Source organism: Fukomys damarensis, unplaced genomic scaffold (assembly GCF_012274545.1).
Source record: "Fukomys damarensis isolate Sample0158 unplaced genomic scaffold, DMR_v1.0_HiC HiC_scaffold_11, whole genome shotgun sequence".
Taxonomy (NCBI): domain Eukaryota; kingdom Metazoa; phylum Chordata; class Mammalia; order Rodentia; family Bathyergidae; genus Fukomys; species Fukomys damarensis.
The window spans coordinates 470,605-482,838 of NW_022900923.1; the positions used below are offsets into that span (position 1 = coordinate 470,605).

Genomic DNA, 12,234 nt, shown 5'->3' on the forward strand with positions numbered 1-12,234 from the left:
ATATTCACCGTTGGGATCATGTACCTTTACATGATATATCTGGGTTCATGGATTTTAAAAGAATTTTTAAAATAATAAGGGACCATGAGAAATCAATGCAGCAGCTTCTGGATGATGCAAAGAAGAATAACATGAGACTGGAGTCAATGAAGAAACTGGAGAGTGCACAAAAGACGTAAAAACAATCGTTTATGGAAGTAATGGCAGAAAACTTCCCAAGTAGGGAAAAATAACTTGACATATAGATAAGTGAGGCATATAGGACTGCAACTAGCCATGATCAAAAATAATCTACACCTAGGCATGTAGTAAAGATTACAAAAACCCAACAGAAGAACAACATACTACAAGCAGTTAGAGAAAAGAAATGAATCACATACAAAGGAAAGCCCATCAGTATCACAGCAACTTCTCAACACAAACCCTCAAGTCAAGAAGAGCCTGGAGTGAAGTATTGCAAGACCTACAAGCAAACAACTTCCAACCCAAACTGAGGTACCCTGCGGAAGAACTATCTTACAAAATTCATGGAAAAATAAGATACTTTCATGACAAAGAGCACCTGAGGAAATTCATGAAAACAAGCCAGAACTCCAAAACTGTTTAAATAATATCCTAGGAAAAGACAACAAGGATCACAACTCCAGGAAGCCCAGCAGAATGAATACATGGGCAAGAAGAGAAACTGAACGCAAAGGGGCAGAATCCAGCAAAAACAAAGGGTCAGGACAAGGATAAGCCAATACATATCAGTCACAGCCATCAGTGTCTCGAGTCACCAATCAAAGGAAATAGGCTGTCGAAATGGGTCAAGAAGCAAGATCCCACAATACGTTGTGCACAAGAAATACCCTTCATCGAAAAAGAAATGTACTTATGCACTGAAAGGGAAAGAGTGAAAAACAATACTGAATGCAACAGGAACCTGAAAACCCCTGAACAAATGGACTTAACAGATGTTTATAGAGTATTCAACCCACAAAATCAGAATACACATTCTTTTTGGGTGCACACAGGTTGTTCTCCAAAGTAGACCACATACTTTCTCATAGAACATGTTTAAGTAAGTGCAAAGGAATTGAAGTTATGCCCTGTATATTATCAGACCATAGTGTGATGAAACTGGAGATGAATAGCAAAAGAATCTACAAGAATTTCATAAACACATGGAAATTGAACACACTTCTGAATAACCAATGGGTCACAGAGGAAATTAAAGAAGAAATCAGTTTCTACAATTAAATGTCAATGCCAATACAACTTATGGAATCTATGGGACACATGAAAGCAGTCTTATGAGGTAAATTAATAGCAGTGGATACTCATATTAGGAAAACGGAACAAGCTTAAACAAACTGATACTGAACCTCAATCTACTAGAAAAGAAAAGGAGGACAAACCAAGCTCATACAAGGGAGGAAATTATAAAGATCAGAGAAGAAATCAATGCAATGGAGACTAAGAGAATGACACAAAAAATAATTGAAGCAAAGAGTTCATTCTTCAAAAAAAAAAAAAAAAAACACCAACAAAACAAAAAAAAAAAAAAAAAAAAAAAAAAAAGAAAGAAAGAAAGAGAAAGAAAAGGCCCAAATCCACACAATTAGGAATGAAAAGGGTGAAATTACAACAGACCCAGCAGAAATCCAGAGGATCATAAATACCTACTTCAAGAACCTATACTCTAGCCAGACATGGTAGCACACGCTTGTAATCCCAGCACTCAGGAGGCTGAGGCAGGAGGATCGCTGTGAGTTAGAGACCAGCCTGGATTACACAGTGAGTTCCAGGTCAGTCTCAACTATATAGTGAGACCCTGTCTCAAAATAAAAAAAGAACCTATACTCTAATAAGATGGAAAACACAGAAGAAATGGACAGATTTCTAGATATGTATGAATTACCAAAGTTGAATGAAGATGATCTAAAAATTCTAAACAACCCAATATTAATCAATATTATTGAAAACTTACCACTGAAGAAAAGTCCTGATGGCTTCACTGCTGAATTCTACAAGACACTTAGAGAAGAACTACTGCCACTACTGTTTAAACTCTTCAACGAAATTGAAAGGGAAACAATACTCCCAAATTCCTTCCTAGAAGCAAGCATCACCTTAATCCCCAAATCAGAGAAAGACCCAACCAAAAAAGAGAATGATAGGTTAATCTCACTAATGAACATACATGCAAAAATCCTCAATAAGATACTGGTAAACAGAACGCTGAAGATCATACACCCTGACCAAGTGAGCTTCATCCCAGGGATGCAGGGATGGCTTACCATATACAAATCAATGAACATAACACACTATATTAATAGAGCCAAGGACATTAATAGAGCCATATGATCATCTCAATAGATGCCGAAAAAGCATTTGACAGAATCGAACACACATTCATGATAAAAACCTGCAGGAAATTGGAATAGGCAGTCTCTATCGCAATCTGATAAAAGCCATCTATAAAAAAACAACAGCAAACATCATACTAAATGGCCAAAAACTCCAATCACACTAAAATCAGGAACAAGACAAGGATGTCCACTATCACCACTCATGTTCAATATAGTTTTGGAAAAGAAATAAAAGGAATAAAGATAGTAAACAAATAAGTTAAATTGTTATTATTTGCTGATGACATGATACGCTATACAGAAGACCCCAAGAACTCCACTAAAAGTCTCCCAGACTTAATAACCAAATTCAGCAGAGTAGCTGGATACAAGGTCAACACACAAAAATCAATAGCTTTCCTGTACACAAACAACAGACTCACTGAAAGAGTAACTGGAGAAACAACTCCTTTCACAGTAGCATCCAAAAACCAAAACCAAAACCAAAACCTAGAAATCAACCTAACGAAAGAAATCAAAGACTGCTACTCTGAAAATGATAGCACTCTGGGGCCAGGGACTTAGTTCAGTGATGCCAGTGCCTGCCTTGCAAGCACAAGGTCCTAAAATCAATCCCCAGTACCAAAGCAAAACAAAAAACAAAAATCCTATAGCACTCTGAAAAAAAGAGATCAAAGATGATATTAGAAAATGGAAAGACATCCCTTGCTCCTGGGTAGGAAGAACCAACATAGCGAAATTGGCCATTCTTTCAAAACTGCTATATAGATTCAATGCAATCCCAACTGAAATTCCAATAGCATCTTCACAAAACTTGAGAAAACAATCCAAAAATTAATTTGGAACAAGAAGAGACCTAGAATAGCAAAAGCAATTCTAGGCAACAAAGACAAGGTAGCAGGTATCACAATCCCCAATTTGAAACTATACTACAAAGCTACTGTGATAAAAACAGCACGACACTGGCAAAGAAACAGACCCCAGGAACCGTGGACCACAACAGAAGATGCAAAAACAACTCCAGACATACTCAGGAAAGATAGCCTCTTTCATAAATGTTCCCGGAAGAATTGGGTTTTAACTTGCCAAAGAATAAAACTAGACCTATATCTCTCACCACGCACTAAATGAAAATCAAAATGGATTAAAGATCTTGGGCCAGGGATTTAGCTCAGGGGTGCTGCCAACTGTCTCAAAAGGGCAAAGTCTCGAGTTTGTTAGGTAGAACTCTTGAGGACATTGGCATAGGAAAAGGTTTCATGAACAAAACCTCAGTTGCCCATGAACTAGCACAAAGAATCAACAAGTGGGATCTCTTCTTATTAAAAAGCTTCTGCACAGCAACAGAAACCACCAACAGTGTGAAGAGACAACACACACTGTGGGAAAAATTTTCACCAGCTGTTCCTTGGACAAAAGTCTACGATCTAGAATACATAAAGTACTTAAAAAAATCAGACTTCCCAAATTTAAAGACTGAATCCAAAAACAGGCATCTGAAACAAACATTCATTTCTCAGACAAAGAAGTAGAAATAGCAAATAAACATAAAAAAATGTTCAACATCACTGGACATTCAAGAGATGCAGACGAAAACAACTCTGAGATTCCACCTCACCCCAGAAAGAATGACGGCTATCAAGAAACCAACCAATAACAAATGCTGGAGGGGCTGTGGGGAAAAAGGAACCCTGCTTCACTGCTGGTGGGAGTGCAGACTGGTGCAACCACTGTGGAAATCACTATAGAGAGACCTCAAAAAACTAGGCTTAGAAGTCCCATTTGACCCAGTTAGTCCCCTGCTGGGGAATTAAAAAGAATGAAAAGAATCACACGACAGCATTCTATGTGCACCCATGTTCATAGTGGCACAATTTCTAATAACTAAAACTTGGAAACAGCCCAATTGCCCATCAAATTGAGACTAAAGAAAATGTGGTGTTTTTTTTTGTTTGTTTGCTGTTTATAAAATGGAGCACTACTCATCCATAAAGAAAGAGAATCTAGAGACATTTATAGCTAAATGGATGCACATCGAGGCCATACTCAAACAAATAGCACACAAATGTGTAAATACCATATTTCTCTGGTGTAATAAGGATAAACATTTATAATATACGATGTGAAATAGAAAAAAGGTCTAAAGGGGAAGGGGAAGTTGGAGGGGTAAAGGAAAGGAAAGAAGGGAAAGGAATAAATACGAGAAGGGAAAAATGGAAACAAAGTCTTTGTAAATAGGGAGGGGTGGAGGGGCTGAAGGGAGGGCAGGGGAGTGGAGAACCAAGATAGATCATGTAAAGGTACAAATTCCTAATAATGAATGTCAGCATACTGTATACCTAAAATGTACCAATAAAATTAGTGAATGAAAATAAATTTTCAAGATGAATTTAAAAAATTTTCTAAATTTAAAGTACCACCTTGTATGTCTAAGATGAGAAAACATAAAATATAAGCAAAAAACAGAGAAAACTTTAAAAACTTAATTCAAAAATTTGAAGCTTGCTGAGCCTGGTGCATTCCTGTAATCCCAGTGCTCAGGAGGCTACGGTAGGAGAATCCCTGTGAGTTTGAGACCAGCCTGAACTATACCTAGTAAAACCCTGTCTAAAAACTTTTTAAAACTCTACATTTAATGTCTAGAATCATAAACTTGATCTCCTTTTCTCATCAAACCTAGTAGTTCTCTTTTTGTGTGGTTTCTTATTTGACTACTTGACTACAGGTGGGAGAAAGGGAGTTTCTGGCTTGGGGAGTTGCCTCGAAATGTCCGATTTGTTTCTCCAACCTGGTTGGTGCAGCACAGCGGGGAAAGAAGCGGCAGGAGGCCAGCCTCTTACTACCTCTGGAAACTGGCTGAGCGGCATGAGAAACGCTGCAACTACAGAGGAGCATGATCAGGAGGGAAACAGGAAGAAAGATGAGGCTCAGGGACAGGAGAAACGAGAAGGAAGAAAGCCCAGGAAAACGATACTCCAATTGGGGCAGTTTGCTTAGAATATCAGCAAATTTCTGAAAATTAAAATCTGAGTTTGACATAGTCTGAAGTAGAAAATCAATTTACCTAAAAACATGTGTGTGTGAGAAGTTACGATACGTAGTTACCGTTTGGGTCTACTTACCTCGTCCACTCAAAATCCTCCGAACTGAAGATGTTTCTAAGTAGCAAATCTATCACAATGTCTCTGTAGTGGACATACAGGGTGAGCAAGGCACCGAGGACAGTCTTCGTGCGAGAGCCATTAGTATTCAGCATTACCAGATCCGCGGCCTCTTCTAGATGACCCAGCACAGTGGTGTGGACTTTTCTTAGCTCTTCTCTTGAATGAGAACTCACAAAACTTTTGATACAATCATTGTAAAACATGATCTGTCTCTGAAAAAAAAGTAAATATACACACAATTTTAAATTAAAACATTTTCATGAAGTACATGCTTCATTTCATGAAGTATATCAAAGTGATGTACCTAAAAGACTTTGTCTGTAATTGTACTTTTCAGAAAATGTACATAACTCCTGTTATTTGGTCCCTCTTTTCCCATTCACTCTTCCCATATATACCAGAACTGTGTTAAAAAGACCACGGGATGAAGGTCACACTGACTGGAAGTTAAAGGAAGACAGAACATCTGGAAAGCTTCGTGGGGTTCTGGCCTGTACAGCTGAACTGTGGATCCAGTTCCTTGCTGAGAGGACCTTCTAGAAGAAGAGCATCCTGCAGATGAGGGGACATAATACATTCCTTTGGGGATATACTAAATTCAAAGTGTCTAAAATAGGGTGATAAAGTTATGCAAATAGGCATAATTAGCATAGATGCAATATGCGTCATCGTGAGATTTCCAGAACAAGCTAAGAGGGCATAGATTCATGTATCAGCTGGCATTCTCGACTGCAGGACACAGAAACTGATGCGGGCATTCTTAGAGGATATTGTAGTCTTGCAATCAGCAGGTCACAGGAGACTGGAAATTGAGGCTTGGGAAGGGCAGGTGCAAGCATCTGGGTCAGGCAGCAGGGTCACAGATAAGCCCGCATCACAGTGGAGTGTATATTGCTGCCTTCAGTGACTCATTCCAGATTCACCCCCTCGGGAGAATGCTCAAGGTGAGGGTATCTGAACCAGACTTTAAAGTGTTTTCATCTGTTTATTCATAGAGGAATTACTAATCAGCATATCCTGGATAAATCCATATTTAAATTCTCTTAGTGGCTAATGCATACAGGCATCTTACTCTCTCCAGTCCCTCAAAGATATCTTTTTTATTTCCATTCAGAGATAGCTCCTACTCAGATAACACATATATAATAAATAAAAGAGGAAAGAGTTATAAATTGCATCTTGGGATGGGAAATTAGCAGTACGAAGAACAGATTGGGGAAAAACTTTGGCAAAAGTAGTACATTTATTGATTGAAGCTACTGTCTACCTTAAAAGTGTTTCTGGAAATAGAAATAGGTTGTCAGTGGTTTACATCTAAGATGTCCTCCAAAAGTCTCATGCATTCAGAGGTGGAGCTTTCACAAGGGCTCTAACTCATGTCAGCCAGGAAGCAGAGAGCACAGAGAGGAGCCAGAGGGGAGATTTACCCTCCAAAGGCAGCCCCAGTGACACACCTCTGCCAAGCAGGCCCTGCCCCTGAACAGCACATTTAGCTATGAACTCATCCATAGATAGTGCTCCATGTTCAAATCACATTCCGAGAGCCCAACTCTGAATACATGATAGCTTGGGGGCATTTTAAATCTAAACCCTGAAATACAGCTTTAAGATTAGAGAATCCTTTCCACCTGTGGGCAGAGGGAGCTGTGACTACAGAAAAATGATCAGAGAGGTACTAGTGTTGAAGACAGAAGAAGAGGCCAGAGCCAAGGAATGGTGGGAAGTTGGAAAAGGGGACGGGGATTTGGCTCAGTGGTTCCACCACGTGCCTTGCAAGCGCAAGGTCCCGAGTTCAATCCCTGGTACCCCTCACTAAAGAGTTGGAAAAGGCTAGGAAGTGGATTTTCCACAAGTGCCTCCAGAAAGGAATGGAGCCCCAAACTACGCATTTATACTGGGATGCATACATCAAAACAGTATTGACTTACCACTGTGAGGACCACTTGTCCTGGGTGAGACATCACCCATAGGGGAAAAATTTGGTACTTCCAGTCTTCAACCCCTTGAATCATAAATCTGTGAACAAAAATATTATATTATTCATTAAGCATATATTATTGATAGGGAGCATTTAATTATTAAGTATGACAAGGCCATGGGGTGTTTTATTTTTATATCTCTAATTGTTTTATCCTAATTTAGACATAGGTGTGGTGCCAAACAAAATCGCCAAAGGCCTAATCTTTGCACAGTGCACATTCCTGAAATTGCTCTTCAACATTATTTATACTTTTATGATGAAACCATTGAGTTTCTGGCATGGCGAAAATATGTTAAATTAGAGGACACATTGGTTTTGAATTACAAATACTATCAATCGCAAAATGTGTACTTAAAGGACTTTCTATAAAATGAAATAGTGGGTTTAAAAATCCAGATAAAATTTAATAGAAATGTCCTGCATTTAGCTTTAAAAATAGTTACAATGGAGAGGATATAATTTATTAAAAATATTGAGACAGGTTTATTTAAGATCAAAGTTTATATAAGTCAACAGTATATATTTAGATATTATTATGGCATTTTTCTCCATAATAAAGTTAGAAAAATTTTAACTTTCTTAATAGTTGAATTGATTAATCTTTTGATTTAAAGTTTCTGTTTTACTGATATATTTTACAAATCCTCAACACTGAATTTTATTGTTTTTCTAATATTGAAATGGCCTTGTTTTTACAAACTAATCTTAAATTCATTTAGAATTTATTTAAATATTTGAAATAAAGTATTCAAATTTTATTGATTGCAAATAGTATCTATTATTTTTTAACAACTTATTTTATACAATGTTTTGGTGGAGTACCGGGGATCAAACTTGGGTCCTTGTGCTTGCAAGGCAGGTGGTGGAACCACTGAGCTAAATCCCCAGCCCTATTTTATATAATATTTATATCTTTATCCATGAGTCGCACATTCGTGGATTCAACCAAGTGCACACTGAAAACATTTGAAAAAAATATTGTCGTTAATAAACACGTAGACTTTCTTCTTGTCATTATTCTCTAAATAATATAGTGTGACACCTATATCTATAGCATTTATGTTATATTAGTTGTGCGAAGTCCTCAGGAGGTGACTTAAGTGCTTGGGAGAACATGGGAGTCTGTGCAAACACAGTCTGTTCTATTTAAGGAACCTGAGCATCTGTGAGTTTGGGTGTAGGGGAGGTATGTGTCCTGAAGCACATCCTCGATGGATACTGAGGGATGCCTGTATTTCAAAGCATTATCAGTGGGAAATATATCTTTCATCAATTAAGAGAACTTTATTTTAAAAATATCGTTTGTATTTAATTTTACTCTCAAACATAGTCTTTGTTTTCAGTTCCATGAAATAATTTTACTGGTTTTATTCATAACTTTGTTACATTTCTATCCCTCTCAAACACATACTGTTAAGTTTCTTTGGACAAAATCTTTTAATTGCAATCTCATTTCATTCATGGTTATGATTTTTTTTTTTGGTACCGGGGATTGAACACGGGTCCTTGCACTTGCAAGGCAGGCCACCGAACCACTGAGCTAAATCCCCGGCCCTATGATTTGTATTTTAGGTTTTATTTAGTTGTTTGCTTTTGCTTTTATTTCTTTCAGTGCGGCATCAAACCTAGGGCCTTGCACACACTAGATAAGTGCTCTACCACTGGGCTGTCTCTCAAGCCTGTATTTTCTATTTTGATACTTATTTTATTTTGTGCTTATACACAGAAACACATCCAAGCATAGTATATTTCCTCAAGCGTTTTGGAAATATTTATTCTGTTTTCTATAGACTATCAGGAGAAACTGTATCAAGATTTCTAACTTAGCAATTATCCTATCTTCATTCTTCAGATGATAAAAATACACAGAAAAAAAAAATATACCGAAAAACACAACAGTGTGCTCCAGGTATCAAAAGCTTGAAAATTTTCTAGTAGATGGAAATTGGGATTGATTTACAGAGATAAGAATGGAGAAACAAACAACAACAGAAAAAAAGAACCATTACTGCTGCAAACCCAGGTGGGTGGGAGCCCAGGGCCAACCCTAGTACTCCCTAGAAAAGGAATACAACCTTGGCACGACGATGCAATAAGAGATAACGCATCTAACAAGAGGAAGAGAAGACAGCCCACACCAAAGTCTGCTTATTACAAAACACACGGTACGGTGGTACGAATGCGTCCAATGAAATGTCAAATTAAGTGTTAAAAAGGCAGAGTTTCGGTCACAACTTTAGTTGGAAGCAGCAGGTTCCAAAGGTTCCTTAGAGTTAGCGAGGAAGAGGGCAAGGTTAGAGAGAGTAGATGTTGAAGCGTAGGGTCCAGTGAGTGGGGAAGCCCAGAGGAGCAACGGTGGACAGCAGCGTCCCTGGATCTGCTGTGTTTTAGGTAAGGGAGGCAAAGTCTGCTCCACTCTAAGGAGGCACAGGAGAGCTGCACAGGTGCCTTAGAGCCAACTGGAAGGCGGAGGACAAATAAATCTGGTCATAAAATCCATGGTCCTGAGCATCCCGAGTACACAGAAGACAGATGAAGAGAGAGAGGGAACTTCTGAGCAAACAATGACAGCACTGACAGAAACACCTTATAGTTATAAAATATTTTTTAAAAATTAAAACAAAGTAAAATTAATTATTATACTTTATAGAAGCATACATAGCACAGAAATGTTAAATATATGACACAAATGTTTGTGACCCTAGAAACAGGTATAAGTTAATAACATTTAAGCATTGAATTCTTAAAATAGCTTTTAAATTAATAACTGGCACAAAACTGATGGCACTAAATGTGCACTACACTGAGAAGGTTTAGGTACAGCCACATACCATGAAAATATGACAGGTGTTAAAAATAGAAAAAGAGAAATTGGGAAATACGAAAGTTAAGGATTGTTTATCATAGGTGTCTAAGACAGAAAGCAAGTGGCCCAAAAATGAATAAGAAACTCAAGCAAAGTTCAACATCAGAAAATTTATAAACGTGGCTCATGACACCTATAAACTACATGCTAACCTGGATTTGATTTTTCTCATTGGGGTCATAAAAATCTTTGTTGTAGTTAGCATATATCCTTTCATTCTGAAAACCACACTAAATAGCACATGGCAGGAGAGGCAGGCACAGCTATCCCTGTCCCACGGATTCACCAAACAGTCTGGTGCACAGCAGACAGAAGTGAAGAAAATCTCCATACCAAAATGGGAAAGGGGAGGGGAGACAGAGAGTCCCAATTCTAGCACAGCGTCTGATAATCAGGAAGGAACCTTGAAGTTCCAACACCTTCCTGGGGACAAAAGGGTTTTTTACCAGGAATATAGCACTCCTCTGGTCTCAGCCGGGGTGGGGGTGGTCCTTGAATCACGCATCAGGGACAGCACTGGAGCGTTTCCCCAAAGCATAAATAACAACCAGGTGGTTTGACCAGGTAGAGCATTCCCAGGGCTGTAGCCATCACTAGGATCCGTTCAGCTTCCATCTCTCCCTTCACACTCTCTTAGCAGTTCTGGCTTTTAAGTAGACAGCAGACAGTAGACATCCTCAAGCGCAAAAGAAAGGGAGATCACTCTTCACGCTGTCTTTTCTGGCTAGCTACCATGGAAACTACAGGGCCACAGGTTCTCCATGAAGGAGTCTGCGAGACCTCTGTAAACCTAACAGGAGGGTGATCACTCCTGGAGCTGCTTTCTCTGGAGATAAGTAGATTTGCAGACTCCCTCTGGGGGGAATTTGTGGGCACATAGAGCACCCCAACTTTTACAGCCTCTACCCGAAGGGCCAGTTTTTAAATCACTAGGTTCTCAGAGTTGACAGGGCTCTGAATTCCTGGATATCACTAGATGACAGACAACAAAAGGTGAGTTTTAAACGTGCACACTTTCATATGATAATTGAACAAAAAAATTAAATACAGGGACTTAACAGCAGACTAGATGTAGTAGCAGAAAGGAATAAGAAACTTCAAATCAGATTACTGTAGAACAAAACATTTATAAAACAACCAAAAAAACAAGTTTTCAGATGGCAATAAGTTCTTACCTGCCAACAATAACCTTGTGTATGAATGGATTACATTGTTCAACAAGAGACATAGAAAGGCTGAATTGATTTAAAAAAAGACATGCAAAGACTCACATCACCATAAATACACACATAGATACTCTAAAATGAGACAAAAGGGTCCTGACATAATGATAAAAGGGGCAATTAACCAGAGGCCATAACAATTATGAATGCCTGTGTTCAATGTTGGAGCATCTAAACATATAAAGTAAATATTAAGAGATGTGAAGGGAGAACGAGGCTGCATATAGTTACACAGGGGGACTTCAGTACCCCACTTTTAACAGTGGACACATAATCCAAAAAGTCAATAAAAGGGCCAGGTGTGGTGGTGTACACCTGTAATAACACCACTTGGGAGGCTGAGGCAGGAAGATCGCTATGAGTTCAAGACCAGCCTGGGCTACACAGTGAGTACCAGGGCAGTCCCAACTACATAGTGAGATCCTGTCTCAAACAAAATAAAAAACAAAAAACAAAACCAAAAAAAAAGCAACAAAATGCAAAAACAAAAACAAATAAGGGGGCTGGGGATTTAGCTCCGTGGTTCTTGCGCCTGCCTTGCAAGCACAAGGACCTGAGTTTGAGCCTCAGTACTGAAGAGAAGAAGAGGAAGAAGAGGAAGAAGAGGAAGAAGAGGAAGAAGAGGAAGAAGAGGAGGGAGGAGGGG

The 12,234-nt window shown here is 38.7% G+C and overlaps 1 protein-coding gene across 1 annotated transcript in view; it reads right to left on the reverse strand.

Moving 5' to 3' along the window:
- LOC104875073 (dynein heavy chain 14, axonemal-like) overlaps positions 1-12,234 on the reverse strand; it is a 62,893-nt gene that overhangs the window by 44,163 nt on the left and 6,496 nt on the right. The window contains 2 exon segments of the mRNA XM_019210428.1: positions 5,477-5,730; positions 7,447-7,534. Of these exon segments, the coding sequence (XP_019065973.1) occupies positions 5,477-5,730; positions 7,447-7,534 (342 nt within the window).